Raw genomic sequence first — 27,257 nt, 5'->3', positions numbered from 1 at the left:
TACATTCTCCGACAGCTCTCTTCCATCATCCACACTACATTCTCCAACAGCTCTCCTCCACCGTCCACATTACATTCTCCAACAGCTCTCCTCCACCATCCACACTACATTCTTCGACAGACCTCCTCCACCATCCACACTACATTCTCCGACAGATCTCCTCCACCATCCACACTACATTCTCCGACAGCTCTCCTCCCACCATCCACACTACATTCTCCGACAGCTCTCCTCCCACCATCCACACTACATTCTCTGACAGCTCCCCCCCCCCCCATCTGCATACATTTGTCAACGTTATCAGCAGATATGTTTTTACTGACAGGGTAAAGGAACCTTAGCAATGTGAGTTCTCTGGTGTCTAAGGAGTTTTGCATTTGCGATGAAACACTTCCCACACTCTGAACAGGAGAATGGAAGCTCGCCTGTGTGAATTCTTTGGTGTATAAGAAGTTTTCCTTTCTCAATGAAAGACTTTCCACACTCTGAACATGTAAAAGGGCGCTCACGCGTGTGAATTATCTGGTGTTTATGAAGGGCTCCCTTCTGAGTGAAACATTTCCCACACTCTGAACATGAGAAAGGACGCTCGCCAGTATGAGTTCTCTGGTGTCTAACAAGTTCACTTTTAAGAATGAATGATTTCCCGCACTCTGAACATGAGAAAGGACGCTCTCCTGTGTGATACTTCTGGTGTGTAAGAAGAACTTTTTTATCTGTAAAACATTTCCCACACTCTGAGCATGAGTAGGGCCGTTCACCTGTGTGGATTCTCTGGTGTATATGAAGGTCTCCTTTCTGTGTGAAACATTTCCCGCACTCCGCACATGAAAAAGGACGCTCACCCGTGTGAATTCTCTCATGTCTAAGAAGGTGTCCTTTGTCAATAAAACATTTATGGCATTCTGAACATGAATATAGATGCTCCCCTGTATGCAATCTCTGGTGTTCACGATGAGTTCTCTTTCGAGTAAAAGATTTCCCACACACGGAGCATGTAAATAAACTCTTCACTTTGTGAACTCCTTCATCAGTTAAAGACATTTCCCTGGGATTAGATGGATCTGTTGAACTATCTAGACTAACTCTATGTGATTTATCAGACGATTCCTCAGGATTAGAGATATCCATTGAGGTATAAAGAGAAGTGTAAGGTACGTGATGCATAATTTGAGTAATACGATTATCTTCTTGAGCATTTTTTACAATGCCATGGTCTTCTCCATTAACATTCGTACATAGAATAGGATTCCTCTCCCTGCTATTCCAGGTATAAAGTCCATCTGTTGGAAAACAATTTAAAAGTGAACATTGTAAGTATTTCTCATATGTTGCTTCGAGGTGTTATATTTTCTGTACGTTGGTCCAGCAAATTACACTTCATGCAATCGGTGTTTGTGCATTGACGACATTGTTACTGTGATAATGGAGATGGAACTTTCATATGGTGTACAGTGTCTCCTCCTCATTTGTTGGGAACATAACGTTATATTGAGGAATGGAGATGGACCTTTCATATGGAACATTTAGCTGTGGAGTAGATACATCGATGATGTTGTTACGGTCATTCTCGAAGTCTACTCAATTTTTTTCCTTACTGAATGCATTTGTTGGGAACATGACGTTATATTGAGGAACGGAGATGGACCTTTCATATGGTGTACAGTATCTCCTCCTCATTTGTTGGGAACATGACGTTATATTGAGGAATGGAGATGGACCTTTCATATGGTGTACAGTATCTTCTCCTCATTTGTTGGGAACATGACGTTATATTGAGGAATGGAGATGGACCTTTCATATGGTGTACAGTATCTCCTCCTCATTTGTTGGGATCATGACGTTATATTGAGGAATGGAGATGGACCTTTCATATGGTGTATATTATCTCCTCCTCATTTGTTCGGAACTTGACGTTATATTGAGGAATAGAGATGGACCTTTCATATGGTGTACAGTATCTCCTCCTCATTTGTTGGGAACATGACGTTTTACTGATAAATGGAGATGGACCTTTCATATGGCCTTCTACATGTCTGTCTGTCCACCTGCAAGGTGATTAATGTGGCCAGTCTCTGGGTGGAGACCAAACCTGATTTCAGCCAGCCAAGCCTGCAATCTCAGTATCTCCTCCTCATTTGTTGGGAACATGACGTTATATTGAGGAATGGAGATGGACGTTTCATATGGTGTAAAGTATCTCCTCCTCATTTGTTGGGAACATGATGTTATATTGAGGAATGGAGATGGGCCTTTCATATGGTGTACAGTATCTCCTCCTCATTTGTTGGGAACATGATGTTATATTGAGGAATGGAGATGGACCTTTCATATGGTGTACAGTATCTCCTCCTCATTTGTTGGGAACATGACGTTATATTGAGGAATGGAGATGGACCTTTCATATGGCCTGCTCCATGTCTGTCTGTCCACCTGCAAGGTGATTAATGTGGCCAGTCTCTGGGTGGAGACCAAACCTGATTTCAGCCAGCCAAGACTGGAATCTCAGTATCTCCTCCTCATTTGTTGGGAACATGACGTTTTATTGAGGAATTGAGATGGACCTTTCATATGGTGTACAGTATCTCCTCCTCATTTGTTGGGAACATGACGTTATATTGAGGAATACATATTTGCTTTCTGATTGCCTTTACATTATTTGGAAATAATTAGATCAAGCCTTATATGCGTTCTTTTATTTCTGAGGGAACTTGATGGACACGTTTTTAACCCGTGTAAGAAAGTAAATACATATTTTTTACTCATAAAAGTTAAATGAAAATGTGAGCTGTTTCTGCATTTGGTATTTATTACTCACTTGCGTCAATATGTAGAGAAGATTCCTCCTGTTTACTTTTCATAATCATCTCCCCCTCCTCCATAGACTGCTGATCTCCACTCACCAACCTCTCTTCTTCTTCCTGTTTAACCTCAACTTTGATGTCTTTCAGTTCTTCATTCTAAACGCCAAAGATGAGAGAATAGATTTACATTTTCTATCATATTCAAACAATTACACAAAGGAAGCTTCCCTTAGCTTAGAATATTTTTTGAGTTCTGTTGCCTAATCCCATCTACCTGATCATGGTGAAAGATGCTATAATCTTTTTGTGTGGAATCCCCGGAATATAATTGACCACCTTCCTCCGTAGACTGTGGATCTCCACTCACGAACGTCTCACCTTCTTCCTCTTTAATCTCAATTTTGATGTCTTTCAGTTCTGCAGCCTAATGCCCAAAAATGGTAAAATACATTTGTCAACGGTAAAAAGAGATTACATAGAAAAATACCATCTCATAGCTTAGAATTCTTTTTAAGGTTCTTTTTTCTCAGTCCCACCTACCTGATGATGGTGGGGTATGGTGTGACCTTCCTGTGTGGAATCCCGGGAATACAGACAACGGGGACATCCCTCTGGTGGGTTCCCATTACTGGATCCATCTGTAGGAAACACACACACTGACTGAATACATTGTTTCTATGTGTTTATCAGATGATGGGGGATCTAGGTGGACCCTCCGTACTGCTCTCTCCTTTACAATAAAGTCTCCTCTTACCCGGTGATGTGAGGGGCGGCTGATTCTCCATCATGACGTCCTTGTAGAGATCCTTGTGTCCTTCTAAATACTCCCACTCCTCCATGGAGAAATAGACAGTGACATCCTGACACCTTATAGGAACCTGACACACACAATGATACAGTCACCACCCAGACACATCCCTTGTCTGTTACTGGATAATGTCCCAGAATTCCCGACACCGCTCACCTCTCCTGTACATACCACCCACTGTCATACCCTCTGCACTCCTCTCCTGTACATACTGCCCACTGTCATACCCTCTGCACTCCTCTCCTGTACATACTGCCCACTGTCATACTCTCGGCACTCCTCTCCTGTACATACTGCCCACTGTCATACCCTCCACACTCCTCTCCTGTACATACTGCCCACTGTCATACCCTCCACATTCCTCTCCTGTACATACTGCCCACTGTCCTACCTTCCACACTCCTCTCCTGTACATACTGCCCACTGTCATACCCTCCACACTCCTCTCCTGTACATACTGCTCACTGTCATACCCTCCACACTTCTCTCCTGTACATACTGCCCACTGTCATACCCTTCACACTCCTCTCCTGTACATACTGCCCACTGTCCTACCTTCCGCACTCCTCTCCTGTACATACTGCCCACTGTCATACCCTCCACACTCCTCTCCTGTACATACTGCTCACTGTCATACCCTCCACACTTCTCTCCTGTACATACTGCCCACTGTCATACCCTCCACACTCCTCTCCTGTACATACTGCCCACCGTCATACCCTCTGCACTCCTCTCCTGTACATACTGCCCACTGTCATACCCTCGGCACTCCTCTCCTGTACATACTGCCCACTGTCATACCCTCCACACTCCTCTCCTGTACATACTGCTCACTGTCATACCCTCCACACTCCTCTCCTGTACATACTGCTCACTGTCATACCCTCCACACTTCTCTCCTGTACATACTGCCCACTGTCATACCCTCCACACTCCTCTCCTGTACATACTGCCCACCGTCATACCCTCTGCACTCCTCTCCTGTACATACTGCCCACTGTCATACCCTCGGCACTCCTCTCCTGTACATACTGCCCACTGTCCTACCTTCCACACTCCTCTCCTGTACATACTGCCCACTGTCATACCCTCTGCACTCCTCTCCTGTACATACTGCCCACTGTCATACCCTCCACACTCCTCTCCTGTACATACTGCCCACCGTCATACCCTCTGCACTCCTCGCCTGTACATACTGCCCACTGTCATACCCTCCGCACTCCTCGCCTGTACATACTGCCCACTGTCATACCCTCGGCACTCCTCTCCCACACATCTTAGATACTAAATCCTTTAAATATTATATTTATTCTTCTCAACCTTGCCTACTCAGCAACATGCACACAATTGGTAATGTAAATATAAAATAATATCGTATTACCTCCTCTGCTGCCAGTCCCAGCAGCGTCTCCTCTCTACTTCCTCCCGACTCACCTTTGACCCCAAACTTCCTATCTGCTACAACACTTCCAGTCTTTTTGAGCCGCTCACAGTGGGAGCCATCTTGTGGCGATCTTAAAAATGGCATCCTTTATTACGAGTCAACATTTCACTGACTACCTTGTGATGCGTTCTTTCAATGTATTGCATGTACACTTTTATGTTTTGGTTAATGTCCAAAAAAGAAAAAAGGAAAACAATAATTTTATCATATAAATGTTTGTAAACATGTGAAAAATGAAAATTAGAATAAAACTATCTTCCCTCGTTTACACGGGGCGTACTACACCATACACCTGTGCCGGGCCGTATTCTCCTGTACAGGGATGAGCACAGGTGGTCCGTGCATCCCGTACAGGCAGTCCCATTGATGTCAATTGGGACACACGGTCCCATGTGGACGCAGGTCCCCAAAAGCAGACAGTCTGACTGCAGGGAAACGCAGAGTAGAGCTCAGATCTAACCCCATCATGACCGCGCTGAAGCCGAATGACAGTTACAGCACCGTCGCACATTGCCGGAGGGATAGGCGCCGTCCTGCGCACACACCCTGCGGCACACATTGGCAATCATCTGTGATCAGCTCTGCCCTGTGGGTAAAGAGCCAATCACAGCTGCTCTTTACCATGTGACCAGCTGTGTCCAAACACAGTGTAAGCAGGATTTGCTGTTATCGGTGGGCCCCTTCTTGCACTGACAGTGTGTGAGGAGAGGAGAGCCGGTAAGCAGCATCCACAAAGGTGACATCTACATTGATAACCAAGGCAATGATTAACAGTGTCCTGATTATCAATGCAGCCCCAACAGTGCCCACCAGTGCTGCCAATCAGTGCCTCCTCATCAATGCCGCCTATCAGTGCCACATTACAGTGCAGCCTATCAGTGCAGCATATCAGTGTTCATCAGCGCAGCCTATCAGTGCCACATTACAGTCCAGCCTTATCAGTATTGCATCCTATCATTGTCCCTCAGTGCAGCCTATCAGTGTCCATCGGTGCAGCCTATCAGTGTCCATCAGTGCAGCCTATTAGTGCCACAATACAGTGCCCACCAGCGCTGCCAATCAGTGCCTCCTCATCAATGCCGCCTATCAGTGCCACATTACAGTGCAACCTATCAGTGCAGCATATCAGTGTTCATCAATGCCGCCTATCAGTGCCACATTACAGTCCAGCCTTATCAGTGCTGCCTCATTGCAGCCTATCATTGTCCATCAGTGCAGTCTATCAGTGTCCATCGGTGCAGCCTATCAGTGTCCATCAGTGCAGCCTATCAGTGTCCATCAGTGCAGCCTATTAGTGCCACAATACAGTGTAGCCTATCAGTGCCCATCAGTGCAGCCTATCTGTGTTCATCATTGCAGCCTATCAGGCCACATTACAATGCAGCCTTATCAGTGTCTCCTCATCAGTGCAGCCTATCTGTGTTCACCAGTGCAGTCTATCAGTGTCCATCAGTGCAGCCTATCAGTGCAGCCTATCTGTGTTCACCAGTACAGTCTATCAGTGTCGATCAGTGCAGCCTATCTGTGTTCACCAGTACAGTCTATCAGTGTCGATCAGTGTAGCCTATCAGTGCCCATCAGTGCAACATATCAGTGTTCATCAGTGCAGCCTATCAGTGCCACATTACAGCCCAGCCTTATCAGTTTCTCCTCATCAGTGCAGCCTATCATTGTCTATCAGTGCAGCCTATCAGTGTCCATCAGTGCAGCCTATTAGTGCCACATTACAGTGCAGCCTAATCAGTGCCCATCAGTGCAGCCTGTGTTCATCATTGCAGCCTATCAGTGCCACATTACAGTGCAGTCTATCAGTGTCCATCAGTGCCACAGTACAGTGCAGCCTTATCAGTGTCTCCTCATCAGTGCACATTAGTGAAGGAATTTTTTTTAATTTTATAACAGAAGCTAAGAAATACGTTTTTTCCCCTAAAATGTTTGCTCTTTTTTGTTTGTTTATCAATAAATAAGAAACACAGTGGTGATTACATATCAGCAAAATAAAGCTCTACCAATCTAAAAAAATATTAAAAATAATGTAGCATGACCGCGCAATTGTCATTCAAAGTGCGAGAGCGCTGAAAGCTGAAAATTGGCGGCACTCATAAGGTTGCACTAATGTACAGCACTGATAGGCGGCACTGGTGGGTGGGCTGATAAGACAGCACTTATGGTGGGAACTGACAGGCATCACTGATGGGGCTGCACTGATTATCATTGCAGATCTCCCCAGTCAGTGTAAGGAGAGGAATGCTGATATCCGGCACTTCCTAGTTACCCTGTGATTGGGCACAGATGATCACATGGTAAAGGGCTTACATCATAGGCTCTTTCCCGTGATCGGAGATGTGGTATGTCCGAGGGACACACAGAACCTCCGATCCCCGCTCTGCTCACCCCCCGGGGGACGAACACGAGTGAAGGATGTCATATGACGTCCAGTCAGAACAACTGAACCCCGCCTGGCCATCATTTTTCGGTATCTGAGCCCCCCAACCAAAAAACACCATTTCATTCATTTTTAATGTTCAAAGCAAACTCCTCCATGCATTTGTGTCTCTATGCTTAGAAAATCACCCCCTTTTCTTGCCGTGGCCATCTTGAGTAAGGGCAGACGATTCATGTAGCATTTACTTCCTGGAATCCATCTACCCTTAGATCAAGCATGCATGCAAGAGTCTGCTTAGCTGAGAAAAGCCCATCCTCCCCTCCTGAAGACCTCTGGGGTGTATGATATCATTTGCCTAGGCAAGAAACCAGGAAGTTACTAAAGAAATAATAAATAATAAAAAAAGGTATAAAACCAGAAAATATGATCTACCTTCCTATCTATTTACTAATGCTGGCAGAATGAGGATTAATATAATGGAAAGTGAAGTTCCATTTTAAAATGTAGATGGTACAGCCCTAGTGGAGTGGTAAGAGTTTCAAGAGTCTCCCTCCCCTCTCACAATTGGTACAGTCCTCTGGCAGAACACTCTCTACACTGCAAATGGTACAGCCCGAATTTGTGTTTCTAGCGTCCCCCTCCCATTCCACAGTTGGTACAGTCCTCTGACAGAACACTCCCCCTCTACACTGCAAATGGTACAGCCCGAATTTGTGTTGCTAACGTCCCCCTCCCATTCCACAATTGGTACAGTCCTTTCCTTTGGCGGGAAGCGTTCTCCTCACACGGCACTCATCGCTTAGCTCAGTCAGAATCAGGTCACATGACCTTCCTCCGCCAATCACCAGTTTTCCCTCAGCTATCACTACTACAACACCGGAGTCCTAGGGGCGGGGCCATGTTCCCGAGGTCAGACCCGTTACTTTGAATGGGAAAGTTATCTTCAACAAAATGGCCGCCAGCTCCCAGAGCTATCCCCCGAACTGGAGACACTTTTGTGAGGAGAGCGCAGTGCGGGGCGGCCCTCTATGAGAGGAACCAACTCAGAGCCCGGGCTTTGTGACTGGAGGCTGTGGGCGATGTTCTCTCTGCATTAACCCCTCGCTGTCCTGCTATAGTCACTGTACATTAACCCTTCATGGTGAGTATGTCTATATTAACCCCTCATTGTCCTCTCTATAGTCTCTGTATAATACTCATTCATAGTAATTATATATATATGTGAGACCCTCCATTTTTTAAATATAGTAACTGTATATTAACCCCTCACGGTCCGATCAATAATCTGTACATTAACCCGTCACTGTCCGATAATCTGTATATTAACCCTTCACTATCCAATCAATAATCTATACATTCACCCCCTCACAGTCTGGTCAATAATCTGTACATTAACCCCTCACTATCCAATCAATAATCTATACATTCACCCCTCACTGTCCGATCAATAATCTGTACATTCACCCCTCACTGTCCGATCAATAATCTGTACATTAACCCCTCACTGTCCGATCAATAATCTATACATTAGCCCCTCACTGTCCGATCAATAATCTATACATTAACCCTTCACTGTCCGATCAATAATCTAAATATTAACCACTCACTGTCCGATCAATAATCTATACATTAGCCACTCACTGTCCGATCAATAATCTGTACATTAACCCCTCACTGTTCGATCAATAATCTGTACATTAACCCTTCACTGTCCGATCAATAATCTGTACATTAACCCTTCACTGTCCGATCAATAATCTAAATATTAACCACTCACTGTCCGATCAATAATCTATACATTAACCCTTCACTGTCCGATCAATAATCTGTACATTAACCCTTCACTGTGGTTAAAGCAGACCTTGCACTACAATACATGTCCACTCATTAGATCAGGACCCGTCTCCCCTCTATACCATTGTATAATGATAACGATGGGAGCGCCATAATATTTTCCTCCTGGCCAGATCTCTGGAGAAGGGTAAGTACCCAATACCCGGGAGCTGAGGGTCCAACACAGTACTGGAGACCCAATACCCGGGAGATGAGGGTCCAACACAGTACTGGAGATCCAATACCCGGGAGATGAGGGTCCAATACCCGGGAGATGAGGGTCCAACACAGTACTGGAGACCCAATACCCGGGAGATGAGGGTCCAACACAGTACTGGAGATCCAATACCCGGGAGATGAGTGTCCAACACAGTACTGGAGATCCAATACCCGGGAGATGAGGGTCCAACACAGTACTGGAGATCCAATACCCGGGAGATGAGTGTCCAACACAGTACTGGAGATCCAATACCCGGGAGATGAGGGTCCAACACAGTACCGGAGACCCAATACCCGGGAGATGAGGGTCCAACACAGTACCGCAGACCCAATACCCGGGAGATGAGGGTCCAACACAGTACTGGAGATCCAATACCCGGGAGATGAGGGTCCAATACCCGGGAGATGAGGGTCCAACACAGTACTGGAGACCCAATACCCGGGAGATGAGGGTCCAACACAGTACTGGAGATCCGATACCCGGGAGATGAGGGTCCAACACAGTACTGGAGACCCAATACATGGGAGATGAGGGTCCAACACAGTACTGGAGACCTTTTTTTTTTAGAGAGATCCAAGATTCCTAGGACCTCTCCAGAAGGATCACAATGACATTGTTGCCTGCGTGCCATGGATAAAATTCAGGGGTTCCTGTAATTAACAACTTGCTTTCGGCCTCATGTAAGAGTACGGGGGCAAAGAGGCTCTTCTGCACTGGATCACACACTAGATATGTGGTTCAGCACTTCCAGGTGGGGTAAGTCACCGCTGTTTGGTGACTGTTGTCCAGTATGTGCAGGGTGTCCAGTGTGCCCTCTGTGCCTTTAAGGAGGACTTGGATACCTCCAGGCCCACCTGCCCCTCATCTATCCGTTAGAATGCATGTGCTTCCACTGTGGAGACGCTTAGGAATTCAGTAGTGTTAGTACTGCAAGCTATACACAGGGTGCCGCGAAGAGGCCTTGCAGCTTAAGCATGCGTTGTGCAAATGCGTGCCAACTAAACCCCTGTTTATAATCACTCCTTAACTCCCTTATCTCCTATGACTTTGGCAACTAATTCCCCCCCCCCCCCCAAATGATACAATCCTCTCTAGAGGATGTTCTCCGGGTTTGATTGTAAGGAACAACCTACTTCTGAACTATGCTCCCACCTTATTAGAGTTTCACTGCCTCCCCTAGAGGACCTTAAGGCCAGGTGGCAACGTGTTTCGTCATCAATGACGTCGTCAGTGCTTTACCCTTGTGGTCCTCCATGTCTGCTTGTTTACTAGGAATTGTTGAATATCTAATCCCTACAGTGGCTGGGCGTACTCTAGTCAGTATACTTTTATTCTATGCTAGGAAAACTATTATGCTTCACTGGAAGAAATCAATTACCCCACCTGTAACCTTCTGGAAACAGCTGGTCAACAATGGCCTGCCACTTTATAAAGATGCCTACGCTAATAGAGGCTGTCCTAAAAAATATGACAAGATTTGGTCCAAGTGGTTAGCAGAGCTGTCAATGGCCTAGAAATGATTATAGTGTGCTGTGCCACTTTTTAATCCTCTTACCTTGGTAACGTCTATCTTACTGTCGGGTTCCACGTTGTTAGCTATCCAGACCACGGGGGGTAATATGGCTTTGCTAATCCTGATTATATGATGACTTCTAGGGGCTTCACCTATTTCCTTTTCTAAAAATGTCCCTGTTTGACTTCATTGACATGTGAATTATTATAGCACCCATGTGTGGGTCACTGTGCTTTTAATTTTTTTGTACGTTTGGTTATTTGTCTATAACATTGAAACCAATATTTTTTTTATAAAAAAAAGAAAAAGAAAAAAATACTCTCTGGTTAAAACTGAACTCCATGTGCATCAAAAGCTGTCCCTTGCAGTGCGTTTATGTCTAGGGGAAAGATAAAAGTGTGCTCTAGTAGTCTTGAGGTCACCCACCCCAGAGCAGTGTCTGGGTGTGAGGACGCCAGGAACAGTCCACTGCCAGATTGTGGGGGGAATACCATCTGCCGAGGGAGTAGAGGATCAGGTAAGTATAAGGGTTTCTCCTCTCCCCTGGACAAAACAAACTATTAACCTTTGCAGTGTGGGCACGGGCCCATATTTTTTGTGAGGAAGGAGACGCTGTGACTACTGATCTCCTAGTACAAGGGAGAAGAGGCGTTAAAAATATGGGAGTATATGGACACCTGAAGTAACGGAGGACTCTACTGGGGGCACCTGGTGTAAAGGGGGACTCTATTAGGGACATCTGATGTAAAGGGCCTCTACTGGGGACACCTGATGTAAAGGGGGACTTTAGTGGGGACACCCGATGTAAAGGGAAACTCTACTGGGGATACCCAATGTAAAGGGGGACTCTATTGGGACACTTGATGCAAAGGGGGACTCTATTGGGGGCACCTAGTGTAAAGGGAAACTCTACTGGGGGCACCTAAAGTAAAGGGAGACTCTACTGTGGGCACCTGATGTAAAGGGAGATTTTACTGGGGCACCTGATGTAAAGGGAGATTCTACTGGGGGCACCTGCTATAAAGGGAGACTACTGGGGGCACCTGATGCAAAGGGGGACTTTACTGGGGACAACTGATGTAAAAGGGGGCCCTTACTGGGGGCATCCAATGTAAAGGGGGAGCTCTATGGGGACACCTGATGTAAAGGAGGACTCTTTTGGGGACACCCGATGTAAAGGGAGACTCTACGGGGTGTAGGCCAGTGGTTCTCAAACCTGTTCTCAAGTACCCCCAATAGGCCATGTTTGCAGGTTTTCCTTTATCTTGCACAGGTGCTTTAAATTTGAGTCAATGGCTCAGTATTTTGGACAACTATTTTATCTAAGAGAAATTCCCAAAACGTGGCCTGTTGGGGGTACTTGAGGACAGGGTTGAGAACCACTGATGTAGACAAAGACCAGGCCTTCTACAACAATGTTCTGTAGATTGCAGAGATAAACATAAGAGTTTTTTGCCCTAGTGATAGAAAATAGGATTGGCCTAAAATCAAAGACAGCATTGCAGTAGAATCTCACACCAACTGTGAAACATGGTGGTGGAAATGGTATTGCTTAGGGTGCTGCGAAGCCTGGGCAGCTTTCAGACATTGAGACAGCTATGTATTCTGCATCTTATGAAAATGAATGTGATGCTAAAATGTGAATTGCTAAATGCCAAATGTGAATGTGAGGTTCTCTGAAGGTTGAAGTTAAACCAGAAATTGATTTCTCAACACGATGACTTGAAGCACACTAGCAAATTCACCAAGGAATGGCGCAAAAGGAAGAAATAGCGGGATCTGGAATGATGTAGGGTTTTATAAAACAAGCAGCTCATGCAACAGAACCCACCAACACCTTGAAAGCGAATCACTTTTGCCTGAAGAAGTGGTCCAAAACCACATTGACGCCAAAGATCAGTCATTTCTAATACAGAGGACAAGCTTCTGAGCCCATGGGTGTACTTACTTTTACCACAGCACACCATTATATTAATATTTTATCTGAATAAATGATTGAAACAGTAAACTGTGCCCTGTGTTATTTAAGTATATCACCTTTATTTGTAGGCACTGTCTGAACGAAGATCGGATCTTTATCTTTAATACGTAGAAGACAAAACTTTTTCTCATTACTGTAAATGGTTCTATATTTAGGATGTATCCGGTCTATAAACCAGAGGCTCTGGATGGACAGTTGGATAAATGGCTCTATATTTAGGATGTATCTGGTCTATAAACCAGAGGCTCTGGATGGACAGTTGGATAAATGGTTCTATATTTAGGATGCATCCGGTCTATAAACCAGAGGCTCTGGATGGACAGTTGGATAAATGGCTCTATATTTAGGATGTATCTAGTCTCTAAACCAGAGGCTCTGGATGGAGAGTTGGATAAATGGTTCTATATTTAGAATGTATCCGGTCTATAAACCAGAGGCTCTGGATGGACAGTTGGATAAATGGGTCTATATTTAGGATGTATCCGGTCTATAAACCAGAGGCTCTGGATGGACAGTTGGATAAATAGCTCTATGTAGCAGTAAGGGCAGCTTGATATAAAATACATCACAATGACTATGAAGGAAGAGGATAGATTGCCCAGCTCACAATAAATTAGATCGTTATCTTGTGGAAAATATAAATACTTTGGGCCAGATTCACAGTGGAGATACGCCGTCGTATCTCTGTTTCTATCTATGCGACTGATTCATAGAATCAGTTACGCATAGATATCCATAAGATCCGACAGGTGTAATTGTTTTACACTGTCGGATCTTAGGATGCAATACCGCGACCGCCGCTGGGGGAGTTTGCGTCGTAAACCAGCGTTGGGTATGCAAATTAGGAGTTACGGCGATTCACGACGGATTTTCGCGTTCGCTACGTCACCGCTAGTCTAGTTTCCCGTCGCAAAGTTAGTCGTCGTTTTAGGTGCCCTAATTTTAGTCAGCAAGCGTATTGCTGTCTAAAGTATGGCTGTCGTTCCCGCGTCAAAATTTAAAAATCAACGTCGTTTGCGTAAGCCGTCCGGGAATACGGAATTACGATACGGAAAAAACGGAGCATGCGCAGTAGGTCCAGCGCGGGAGCGCGCCTAATTTAAATGGCACACGCCCATTTAAATTGGCCCGCCTTGCGCCGGAGGCCGCCGGCGTAGGTTTTCATCGCAAGTGCTTGGTGAATCAGGCACTTGCGATGAAAAATTGCAGTGGTGTAACGTATCTACGATACGTTACGCCGCCGCTCTTCTATGTGAATCTGGCCCTTAGTCCTTTGTTATGTTTTAATGTTTTGCCCGCAGCCTTCGTTTTATTCTTCCTTTACGTTGTATACATTATTACGCATGGAAATTATAAATCAGGTAAAACATAACCAATATAAAAAAAATATTAAAAATTACAATTTATTATTAATAAACATGTGAAACAAAAAAAAAATATATATACCAAGTGCTTAAAGTGGAAGTTCACCCAAAAAAATAATTTTTTTACATTAGATCGTGGCTAATTTTGCGAAGCAGAATCGGGTGTTTTTTTAAAAATCAATGCCGTACTTACCGTTTTAGAGATGGAAGTTCTCCGCCGCTTCCGGGTATGGGCTGCGGGACTGGGCGTTCCTATTTGATTGACAGCCTTCCGACGGTCGCATACAGCGCGTCACGAGTTCCCGAAAGTAGCCGAACGTCGGTGCGCCGGCGCCATATAGAGCCGCACCGATGTTCGGCAACTCGTGACGCACTGTATGCGACCGTCGGAAGGCTGTCAATCAAATAGGAACGCCCAGTCCCGAAGATCATACCCAGAAGCGGCGGAGAACATCCATCTCTAAAACGGATAAGTACGGCATTGCTTTTTAAAAAAACACACGATTCTGCTTCGCAAAATTAGCCTCAATCTAATGGTAAAAATTTATTTTTGGGTGAACTCCCGCTTTAATAATATGATTTTAATTGTTTTTATTAATTTCATTATCAATATAAACAGGAATCGTTTAATTGTATACCTATCATGTTAATTTTTCCGACAGCTCTCCCCCACATCCACACCACATTCTCCGACTGATCTCCTCCACCATCCACACTAAATTCTCCGACAGCTCTCCTCCACCATCCACACTACATTCTCCGACAGCTCTCCTCCACCATCCACACTACATTCTCCGACAGATCTCCACCATCCACACTACATTCTCCGACAGATCTCCTCCACCATCCACACTACATTCTCCGACAGTTCTCCTCCACCATCCACACTACATTCTCCGACAGATCTCCTCCACCATCCACACTACATTCTCCAACAGCTATCCTCCCACCATCCACACTACATTCTCCGAAAGATCTCCTCCACCATCCACACTACATTCTCCGACAGCTCTCCTCCACCATCCACACTACATTCTTCGACAGATCTCCTCCACCATCCACACTACATTCTCCGACAGCTCTCCTCCACCATCCACACTACATTCTCTGAAAGATCCCCTCCACCATCCACACTACGTTCTCCGACAGCTCTCCTCCCACCATCCACACTACATTCTCCGACATCTCTCCTCCACCATCCACACTACATTCTCCGACAGCTCCCCTCCACCATCCACACTACGTTCTCCGACAGATCTCCTCCCACCATCCACACTACATTCTCCGACAGCTCTCCTCCCACCATCCACACTACATTCTCCGACAGCTCTCCTCCACCATCCACACTACATTCTCCGACAGCTCTCCTCCACCATCCACACTACATTCTCCGACAGCTCTCCTCCACCATCCACACTACATTCTCCGACAGCTCTCCTCCCACCATCCACACTACATTCTCCGACAGATCTCCCCCACCATCCACACTACATTCTCCGACAGATCTCCCCCACCATCCACATTACATTCTCCGACAGCTCTCCTCCACCATCCACACTACATTCTCCGACAGCTCTCCTCCCACCATCTACACTACATTCTCCGACAGCTCTCCTCCACCATCCACACTACATTCTCCGACAGCTCTCCTCCACCATCCACACTACATTCTCCGACAGCTCTCCCCCACCATCCACACTACATTCTCCGACTGCTCTCCTCCACCATCCACACTACATTCTCCGACAGCTCTCCTCCACCATCCACACTACATTCTCCGACAGCTCTCCTCCACCATCCACACTACATTCTCCGACAGCTCTCCTCCGCCATCCACACTACATTCTCTGACAGCTCTCCTCCACCATCCACACACTACATTCTCTGACAGCTCTCCTCCACCATCCACACACTACATTCTCTGACAGCTCTCCCCCCACCATCCACACTACATTCTCCGACAGCTCTCCTCCACCATCCACACTTCATTCTCCGACAGCTCTCCTCCGCCATCCACACTACATTCTCTGACAGCTCTCCTCCACCATCCACACACTACATTCTCTGACAGCTCTCCCCCCACCAGGCCCGTCGCAACAGGACAGGCAAACCAAGCAATTGCTTGGGGCCCCGAGCTAGAAAGGGGCCCCCAAGCTGGCTTGTCTGTCTGCCTGCTGCTATGTTCACACCACACCCCCTCCGCGATTATGTCAATGACAGCGCTGCAAGGCACAGGCACGCAGGGAGAGGCAAGCTATAGTGGCGATGGGGGTGGGGGGGCTGTGCTGGGTGCATGGTGACACACCGCTGCACGAACCATCCCCTCCTCTCACGGCGCGGCTGTGTCTGAGCGATCCCGATTCCCGCCCGGCGCCTGATATCAGGCAGACGGTAGACTGCAGGGGGGTGCCGTGTGCAGGGTGACACACCGCTGCACCAACCATCCTCCCCCTCGCGGCCGCCGCTGTGTGCTTGAGCAATCCAATCCCGGATATCACACATGAAGCCGCACAGAGAGAAGCCGCCTGCCCCTCCTCTGTTATGTGTACACAGGGGAGGGGGACCTGACCTGCTGTGCATGTGCCGCCATGGCCGCCGCGCTGATCTGAGGTACTGAATGGGGGGTGGGGTCCTGCACTGAAGGGGGGTACCCTAAAGGGGGATCTGCACTGAAGGTGGGTGTCTGCACTGAAGGGGGGCTAAACTGAAGGTGGGGGTCTACACTGAAGGGGGGCTAAACTGAAGGTAGGGGTCTACACTGAAGGGGGGGTACCCTAAAGGGGGATCTGCACTGAAGGGGGTACCCTAAAGGGGGGCTAAACTTAAGGTAGGTGTCTGCACTGAAGGGGGGCTAAACTGAAGGTGGGGGTTTACACTGAAGGGGTACCCTAAAGGGGAGAATCTGCACTGAAGGGGGGTACCCTGAAGGGGGATCTGCACTGAAGGGGGGCTAAACTGAAGATGGGGATCTACACTGAAGGGGGTACCCTGAAGCGGGGATCTGCACTGAAGGGGGGTACCCTGAAGCGGGGATCTGCACTGAATGGAGCTAAACTGAAGGTGGGGGATCTGCACTGAAGGGGGGTATCCTGAAGCGGTAAATTGCACTGAAGGGGGTACCCTGCAGCGGGGATCTGCATTGAATGGGGCTAAACTGAAGGTGGGGGTATGCACTAAATGGAGTCTAAACTGAAGGGGGGGTCAGTCTGTGATGGGGGGTCAGTCTGTGATGTGGGGTCAGTCTATGATGGGGGCACCAGTGTGATGGGGGGTCAGTCTGTGATGGGGCACCAGTTTGTGATGGGGGATCAGTCTGTGATGGAGGGGCCAGTCTGTGATGGGGGGTCAGTCTGTGATGGAGGCACCAGTCTGTGATGGGGGGGGTCAGTCTGTGATGGGGGGCAGTTTGTGATGGGGCACCAGTCTTTGATGGGGGCACCAGTCTGTGATGGGGGCACCAGTCTTTGAGTGTGGGTGAACTTAAACTGTATCGCTATGCTGCGGTTCCTGTAGGCTTTGTGTGCATTCAGGGGGGTTGGGGGGCCTCTATGTCCATTTTGATTGGGGCCCCCAAATTCCTTCAAACGGCCCTGCCCCCCACCATCCACACTACATTCTCCGACAGCTCTCCTCACCACCATCCACACTACATTCTCCAACAGCTCTCCCCCACCATCCACACTACATTCTCCGACAGCTCTCCTCCACCATTCACACTACATTCTCCGACAGCTCTCCTCCACCATCCACACTACATTCTCCGACATCTCTCCTCCACCATCCACACTACATTCTCCGACAGCTCTCCTCCACTATCCACACTACATTCTCCGACAGCTCTCCTCCACCATCCACACTACATTCTCCGACAGCTCTCCTCCACCATCCACACTCCATTCTCCGACAGTTCTCCTCCACCATCCACACTACATTCTCCGACAGCTCTCCTCCCACCATCCACACTACATTCTCCGACAGCTCTCCTCCACCATCCACACTACATTCTTTTACCTCTCTCACTTTATTTTCTTCAGTAGCTTCTCTTACCGTTTTCTAATAATTCCTTTGTTGCAATGTTTTTAACTGTTTATAATTGTACTTTTTTTCCTACTGACCATGATTGTAAGTGTAGCAATGTCTCTGGCCTTGGCCAGTCTAATGAGAAATTCCCAGGCCAAAGATAGCGGACATCCTCCTGTATGTGGTGGAATGTGAGGCATAGTGGGTGCAAGGTGGACAAATCTATTGGGTGTCAGACACTTCTTGGATGCAAAAGAGGTTTTATATCTTCTAACAGTCTTTTTGTATTTTGGGGGGAAAGAGGGTTAGAGCCAGGCCACCCTTAGGTAGTTGCTAATTCAATTGGCAGACTCTGAGACTTCAATAAGAGAACAGCTGTGCAGGGAAAGGCTCCAGCAAGAAGCCACATCTGCACTTTTAGGAATGCTTTTTCCTATGGTAACAGTCTTTAACAGTTCCTAACCCAAACGTAACAGTCCTTTCATCTTCATTACAACTGCCTCTTGTAGTTCTTCAACACTGAGCTCCAAGTCTCTCACTAGGCCACTGATTCACTGACTCTGAATCCCTTGAGCTCCTCCAAGGTTTGTGGTGGTATCTCATCAAGCGTCACCCCCGGCTTCCCTGCTTGTCCCTAGCTTGGCACTTCAGATACTTCTTAAGCTTCACCCCTGCTAACCGGCGAGGTCCCTGACTTGACTCACAAGGCTGCTCTGCAAGCGTCTCCCTCACGGGCTGGGTCCCTGCATTTGATCACCACCTGAAGTTTCCCGATTCTTCACCGTGCCCTTTCAATGAGAATGTGGTTCCTGTACTTGTTTCAGTTACTCACTTTGGTCCCTGGTAAAGGTGGTTAGTCCCTTTGTGGTGACAGCTTTCCTTCTACCTCCGACCACTGACAGGTTCTCTGGCCGACAGAACCGTCACTTTTGGTTGGACTGCAAGTCGCAGTCCCAACCCTATGCTGTTTTGCTTCTGGATAGGCCCTCACACAGCCTGGCAGCCAGATAGGCCCAATCTCTGGCCCAGCAGCCCGGGCAATACAACACACGTACACCCAGACAGCCACCCAGGTGGCACAGCACAGAGATCACCTGACCTCACCCAAATATATAGGTTCTCCCAGCAGGCCAAGGGACCCAAGAAAACCCCTGCCCATTGGCTGAGATACCTCATATGCTTATAACCTGACAAGGTGGCCAGGTACTAGTTATGAGAAGTCATAACTAGTACCACCAAGTATCTGGTCACCTTGTGGTAGAAGATAAAAGTGCAACAAGGCCAAACTTAGGGAGTATTCAATAGATCTCTATCAATTGACCAGGATAACTACTCCTGGCAAGTAAATTTGTGAGGAGCTTCCTGACTAAACCCCATAGACAATTCTCCCCTTCGACCACCAGTCTAAGGAGGCCATCTTCTCCTCTGATAACCAATGTTAGGAAGCCCCTATCTAAGCAATAATCGGTTTTAATGGGCCTCTACCATACCACCTATTTAAGGGACTAAATCTTGATCAGATGCTGCATGTCCATTTATTTTTGCATCCAGTAGACTAGATTCATATACAGCATCTCACAAAAGTGAGTACACCCCTCCTCACATTTTTGTAAATATTTTATTCTATCTTTTCATGTGAAATCTCTGAAGAAATGACACTTTGCTACAATGTTGTGTAGTGAGTGTACAGCTTGTATAACAGTGTAAATTTGCTGTCCCCTCAAAATAACTCAACACACAGCCATTAAACAAAAGTGGGTAAAATGTCCAGATATGGCCCAAAGTGTCAATATTTTATGTGGCCACCATTATTTTCCAGCACTGCCTTAACCCTCTTGGGCATGGAGTTCACCAAAGCTTCACAGGTTGCCACTGGAGTTCTCTTCCCCTCCTCCATGATGAGATCACAGAGCTGGTGGGTGTTAGAGACCTTGTGCTCTCCACCTTCCATTTTAAGGATGCCCTACAGATGCTCAATAGGGTTTAGGTCTGGAGACATGTTTGGCCAGTCCATCACCTTTACCCTCAGCTTCTTTAGCAAGGAGGTGTGTTTGGGGTCGTTATCATGTTGGAATACTGCCCTGCGGCCCAGTCTCCAGAGGGAGGGGATCATGCTCTGCTTCAGTATGTCACAGTACATGTTGGCATTCATAATTCCTTTGCCGGCAGCACTCATGCAGCCCCAGACCATGAAACTCCCACCACCATGCTTTACTGTAGACAAGACACACTTGTCTTTGTCCTCTTCACCTGTTTGCTGACACACATGCTTGACACCAACTGCATAATGCTGTTGATTTATACAAAGTTTCATTTTTTTGGTGGAACTCCATGTAAATGTCAGATTGGAGGTCTTTTTGACCTCATATTTAAGGTCATGCTTTTTTTTTCTATTACAAAAGATGTTTACATTCCCTGTAATAGGAATAAAGTGATCCGAAATTCGTTTTTTAAAAAGGGACAGTGTAAAAAAAAAAAAAATAAACAAAAAATTTTAATAAATAAGAATTTAAAAAAAAAAGCACCCTCTTAGCTCGCGCACAGAAGCAAACGCATACGCAAGTCGCACCCGCATATGAAAACGGCGTTCAAACCACACATGTGAGGTATCGCCACGATCGTTAGAGCGAGAGCAATAATTCGAGCCCTAGACCTCCTCTGTAACTCTAAACTGGTAACCTGATGGAATTTTTAAGCGTCACCTATGGAGATTTTTTATAATGGGTCAAAGTTTGTCGCCATTCCACGAGCGGGCGCAATTATGAAGCATGACATGTTGGGTATCAATTTACTCGGCGTAACATTATCTTTCACAATATATAAAAAAATAATTGGGCTAAGTTTACTGTTATTTTTTAATAAGAAAAAGTGTAATTTTTCCCCAAAAAAACATTGCGTTTTTAAGACCGCTGCCCAATACAGTGTGGCAAAAAGTATTGCAACGACCGCCATTTTTTTCTGTAGGGTGTATGAAAAAAAAATATATAGGCCCGGATTCAGAAACAATTTACATCAGCGTATCTATTGATACGCTGGGTAAATTCTAGCATGCGCCGGTGTATCTTCTTTCTGTATTCAGAAAGCAAGATACGCTGAAATTTGGCTAAGATACGACTGACGCAAGTCTCTTACGCCGTCGTATCTTAGTTGCATATTTACGCTGGCCGCTAGGTGGCGCTTCCGGAGATTTACGCGTATATGAAAATTAGGTAGATACGCCGATTCAGAAATGTACGTCCGCCCGGCGCATTTCCGTGGGGTCACACTGAATTACCATAAAACACGCCCACATCATCCTATTTTGAATTAGGCGGGCTTACGCCGGCCCTCATAAGCTACGCCGCCGTAACTTAGGGCACAGGTTCTTTCTGAATACAGAACCTGCCTCACTAGGTTACGATGGCGTAGCGTATCTGACGCCGGGCTTTCTGAATCCAGGCCATAATGTTTGGAGGTTCCAAGTAATTTTCTAGCAAAAAAAAAAATGTTTTAACTTGTAAACGAGTCTGAAAAATAGGCTCAGTCCTTACGTAGTTAATGAGTGAAAACATGAAATGTGCTGGAGAAATTTATATTTTTATTTTTTTCAAATATACACTTTTAAAAGCCTCCGTACAGCTTTATATTTTATATTTATTATATCTTCATGTGATTATACTAAGATTTTCTCACTAGGGGGAAATCTGACCCTCGTGGTATGACTCCTCCGGTGTGTAATAAGATCTCTTTCCTCAGTGAAACATTTCCCGCACTCTGAACATTAAAAAGAATGCTCCCCGGTGTGAATTTTCTGGTGCGTAGTAAGTGCTGCCTTTCGAATGAAACATTTCCCGCACTCTGAACATAAGAAAAGGCGCTCGCCCGTGTGAATTCTCTGGTGCTTAATAAGATCTCTCTTGTAACGAAAACATTTCCCGCACTCTGGACATGAATAAGGACGCACCCCCGTGTGAATTCTCTGGTGTATAACCAGTGAGTTTTTAAAACAGAAACATTTCCCGCACTCTGAACACGAGAACGGACGCTCACCCGTGTGAATTCTCTGGTGTATAACCAGTGAGTTTTTAAAACAGAAAAATTTCCCGCACTCTGAACACGAGAACGGACGCTCACCCATGTGAATTCTCTGGTGTGTAAGAAGGTCCGATTTCCGAGTGAAACGTTTCCCACACTCTGAACATAAATGAGGACTCTCGCCCGTGTGAATTCTCTGGTGTGCAAGAAGGTCTGATTTCCGAGTGTAACGTTTCCCACACTCTGAACATAAATGAGGACGCTCACCCGTGTGAATTCTCTGGTGTATAAGAAGGTCTGATTTCCGAGTGAAACGTTTCCCACACTCTGAACATAAATGAGGACTATCGCCCGTGTGAATTCTCTGGTGTGCAAGAAGGTCTGATTTCCGAGTGTAACGTTTCCCACACTCTGAACATAAATGAGGACGCTCACCCGTGTGAATTCTCTGGTGTATATCAAGTTGTCCTTTCTCAAAGAAAGCTTTCTCGCACTCTGAACACGAATAAGGACGCTCACCAATGTGAATTCCCTGGTGTTTAACCAGTGCGCTTTTCAGAATGTAAGCTTTTCCGCACTCTGAACATGAAAAAGGACGCTCCCCTGTATGAATTTTCTTGTGCACGAGGAGCAGATTTTCCTCAGAAAAACATTTTCCGCACTCTGAACATGAATAACGATGGCTCGCATGAAGTTTCTGGTGTCGAAGAAGGTGTCTTCTGTAAATGAAGATTTTCCCACACTCGGAGCACGTTAATGGATCCACTGCTAGATCTGTTGATGTCGGCACACTGTGAGGTCTTAGATGGACATCCCGACTATCACCATTGGATGTATGTGGAGGTTCCTCACAATTAGAGGGATGGATCAATCGGTCTGGATGGGAAGGTATGTGATGGATGCTTTGAGTAACGTGATTTACTCCTACAAAATATTGTACAATTCCATTATCTTCTGCAACATAACTTTGAGATACAGCAAGATGTCCCTCAGTAGAGTTCCATAGATAGAGTCCATCTGTTGGAAACCAAGTTTTCAATAAGTGTTAGAAGTCTTATACATCATGTTGGTAGAACATTCAACAGTTTCTCAGAGCTCCGGCATGGAACTGGGTGCAACCAAAGCAGAAAAAATGTAACGTAAATTATCTCACAAAAGTAAGCGCTGGAGAGCATCGGAAACACACGGAAAGGCCCGAGGACAGCTCGTACAGTATCTCACAAAAGTAAGTACACTACTCACATTCTTGTAAATATTTTATTCTACAGTGGAACCTCGGATTATGAGCATAATCCGTTCCAGGAAAATGCGTATAATCCAAAGTACTTGGATATCAAAGCGAGTTTCCCCATTGAAGTCAATGGAAACTAAAATAATTTGTTCCGCATTGACTTCAATGGCCTGCAATACCACATGTGACCAGAGGTGGGGGGGCGGGGCGCCGGAGAGCCTTCGAAAACACACGGAAAGGCCTGAGGAAAGGCTTGGGAATAAAGTATTTCCAAGCATTTCCAAATGGCGCCGTTCAGCTCCGCTTGGCTCGGCCCCCCCCCCCCACCTCAGGCCAAACGCTCTGGCTTGAATCTTGCTTGTTTAGAGAGACAACACTCGCAAACCGAGTTCGTTTTTTTTTTAAATACAGCGCTCGTATTGCGAAAATGCTCGTTAACCACGTTACTCGCAAAGCGAGGTTCCACTGTATATTTTCATGTGACAACACTGAAGAAATGACACTTTGCTACAATGTAAAGGAGTGAGTGTAGAGCTTGTATAACAGTGTGATTTTGACGTCCCCTCAAAATAACTCAACACACAGCCATTAATGTCTAAACCGCTGGCAACAAAAGTGAGTACACCCCTAGGTTAAAGTGTCCAAATTGGGCCCGAAGTGCTAATATTTTGTGTGGCGACCATTATTTTTTTTTTTTTTGAAAAGCCTATGGCGTGTGAACACACCCAAATAACTCCACCCGGTGCAGAAAAAATGTGCACACACATAAAGAGTGTTCACAAAAACGTGCAGACGGGTGCAACGTCAAGTGGTCCTCCTGTGAAGAAGGACCCAAACCCTGATCCCCCGGGGCGTTAGGCTCCAGACGGGGACTGAGGTACTGTGGTCCTAGCAACCGAAGCGACACGGACCCAACTTCCTTGGAGGGACTGCCGAAACAGAACCCTCCCAGTACTAGGTGGGGCTCCCCCGAAGGAAGACCCCATGAGAGCAGGCGAACTAAGCCAGAAGGCCATGTCCACCCACTCCCAAGACGTTCAGGGCTGGCCCGAGGACCCGCACCCTACTAATCACACAGTGACCCAAAACGTGCACAACAAAAAAAAGACAAATAGTGACAAACACAGGCCTAAATTAAATAAAGTGGGGGAAAGGGATAGTGAAGAGGAGAGTGAAAGAAGTGGTCATTGTGTTCAACAATGATCAGGCCTTCAGGCCAGGAATAAAAAATTCCTCCGGTCCTAGCCAAAAGGCCCGGCCCAGGAGGCAGGTGCTAAAAAAAGCGTGTATCTGGTGCAGTGACCGTGGTATCTTAAATCAATGTGTCCCTCACACACAGTGATCTTCAGATACCCCTGGACTGCCAATCCAGGGGCACATGCACCATAGGCTTTTCGTTCCATATCCGACCCCCCGACCGGCCAGTGCAGCCCTCCACCCCTGCCAGCCAACCCGGCGGATTTGCATGGTCCTACTCTGTTCCACCATACAGGGCATTACCAGCTCCTCCAACCGGATCGCTAACAGAGATAGCACTTACACCAGCCAGCCAGAAGGCCAGAGTAGAACTCGGCAAAAAGACCAAGACCAAGCACAGCACCCATCCTCACCAGGAGCACCCTTCCAGATGGCTCAGACTCAACCATGGGCCAGCCCCCAGTATCGGTCGGGCAGCACAGCGTAGTCCCTGCTGAAACCATGCTTCCAGGTGCAATGTAGTCATTGGATTGCATCCACCCTCCCCATGTAGGAGGTGCTTCAGCGCTCCGCTGACAACTGATAAGGACAGATACCACACCCAGTCCTAGCCAAAAAGCCGAGAAGCGGCAGGGAAGACAACCACGATCAGCACGGCCAGAGTGTGCAATAGCCGTGCCTCGCTCTGGGAGAACCACCTTCATGATCATGGTGTCTCCCCTGCCAGGTAAGTATGTGTGTGGCGACCATTATTTTCCAGCACTGCCTTAACCCTCTTGGGCATGGAGGTCACCAGAGCTTCACACAGGTTGCCACTGGAGTCCTTTCCACTCCTCCATGACGACATCATGGAGAATAGGGTGTTTATGGATGTTGGAGAATAGGGTTTAGGTCTGGAGACATGCTTGGCCAATCCATCACCTTTACCCTCAGCTTCTTTAGCAAGGCAGTGGTCATCTTGGAGGTGTGTTTGGGGTCGTTATCAATTTGGAATACTGCCCTGCGGCCCAGTCTCCGAGGGGAGGGGATCATGCTCTGATTCAGTATGTCACAGTACATGTTGGCATTCATGGTTCCCTCAATGATCTGTAGCTCCCCGGTGTCGGCAGCACTCATTCAGCCCCAGACCATGACACTCCCACCACCATGCCTGACTGTAGGCAAGACACACTCCTCATCTGGTTGGAGTTTGGGGGTGAATTCCAAGAACATTTGTTTTTTTCAACCCATGAAATTATATAAAATTAATTCTTTAACCGCAAAGAAATAAAAAAAAAAAAAGGAAATGCTTCTGCAATTATGCCCCGTACACACGATCCGAATATCGTACGACTTTTTTTGCTTAATAGTCGCAAGTCAAAATTAAATAGGTTATTAAAGTCACGAAAATTCTCGTACGACAGAAAAAAAAATAAAAGAATTGTAAATGATGTCATGTCTTGTAATCATGTATTTGTGGACGACAACTGTACTGACTAAACGAAAATCGTACGATCTGGTATTGTACGAGAACATTTTTCGTGCATGTCCGATAAAATAATATCGGATGAACTGTCATGATCGGCTCTTAAAAGCTCTGTACTAACAATCCGATTATCGTACGATTCTTCCTCGGACGACCTTTTTCGTACGATATGCGTATCGTGTGTACGGGCCATTAGTGTATATTACTTACTTGCGTTGAGAAGTAGAGAAGATTTTTCCTGTTTACTTTTCATAATCACCTCCCCTTCCTCCATAGACTTCTGATCTCCTGATGTCCCATTCTCTGTATATTGGAGATCTTCCTGTGTAGAATTGTGGGAATCCAGAGGACAACCCTCCTCCATAGACTGCTGATCTCCACTCACCAACCTCTCCTCTTCTTCCTCTTTAACCTCAACTTTAATGTCTTTCAACTCTGCAGCCTAAACCCCAAAATGATAGAATATAGTGGGGGAAAAAATGAACAAGAGATTACATAGTAGAATGTCAACTTATAGTTTAGAATTGTTCTGTTTGCTCAGCCCCACCTACCTGATGATGGTGAGGGATGGTGTGATCTTCCTGTGTGGAATCCCGGGAATACAGAGGACGTGGGTTCCCATTACTGGATCCATCTGTAGGAAACACACACACTGACTGAATACATTGTTTCTATGTGTTTATCAGATAATGGGGGATCTAGGTGGACCCTCCGTACTGCTCTCTCCTTTACAATAAAGTCTCCTCTTACCCGGTGATGTGAAGCTTTGGCAATTCTCTGTCTTCGCATCCTTAGAAAGGTCTTCTAAATACCTCCAACCCTATCAAGAAATAGACAGTGACATCCTGACACCTTATAGGAACCTGACACACACAATGATACAGTCACCATCCAGACACATCCCTTGTCTGTTACTGGATAATAGGGGTGAAACGGATCACAGTTGATCCGAACGGGTCATCCCCTTCGGATCGGAA

The 27,257-nt window shown here is 46.4% G+C and overlaps 2 protein-coding genes and 1 non-coding gene across 3 annotated transcripts; all 3 read right to left on the bottom strand.

The window, feature by feature from the left end:
- Nucleotides 1-282: 282 nt before the first annotated feature.
- On the bottom strand, nt 283-5,140 carry LOC120910547 (zinc finger protein 615-like). Its single transcript, XM_040322303.1, has 5 exons — nt 5,047-5,140; nt 3,345-3,415; nt 3,079-3,228; nt 2,819-2,960; nt 283-1,283 (listed from the first exon to the last, which is right to left on the bottom strand). The coding sequence occupies exons 1-5, from the start codon at nt 5,138-5,140 to the stop codon at nt 316-318; spliced, it is 1,425 nt and encodes a 474-aa protein (XP_040178237.1). The 3' UTR covers nt 283-315.
- Nucleotides 5,141-21,930: 16,790 nt separating this feature from the next.
- On the bottom strand, nt 21,931-26,866 carry LOC120910104 (zinc finger protein 551-like). Its single transcript, XM_040321974.1, has 3 exons — nt 26,832-26,866; nt 26,491-26,722; nt 21,931-23,404 (listed from the first exon to the last, which is right to left on the bottom strand). The coding sequence occupies exons 2-3, from the start codon at nt 26,642-26,644 to the stop codon at nt 22,134-22,136; spliced, it is 1,425 nt and encodes a 474-aa protein (XP_040177908.1). The 5' UTR covers nt 26,645-26,722; nt 26,832-26,866; the 3' UTR covers nt 21,931-22,133.
- LOC120912472 lies at nt 25,393-25,550 on the bottom strand. Its single transcript, XR_005743073.1, has one exon. It is a non-coding gene; the product is annotated as a U1 spliceosomal RNA (small nuclear RNA).
- Nucleotides 26,867-27,257: the final 391 nt, after the last annotated feature.

Source organism: Rana temporaria, chromosome 8, assembly GCF_905171775.1.
Source record: "Rana temporaria chromosome 8, aRanTem1.1, whole genome shotgun sequence".
Lineage (NCBI taxonomy): Eukaryota > Metazoa > Chordata > Amphibia > Anura > Ranidae > Rana > Rana temporaria.
This window is presented reverse-complemented; position numbering and strand designations above follow the sequence as displayed.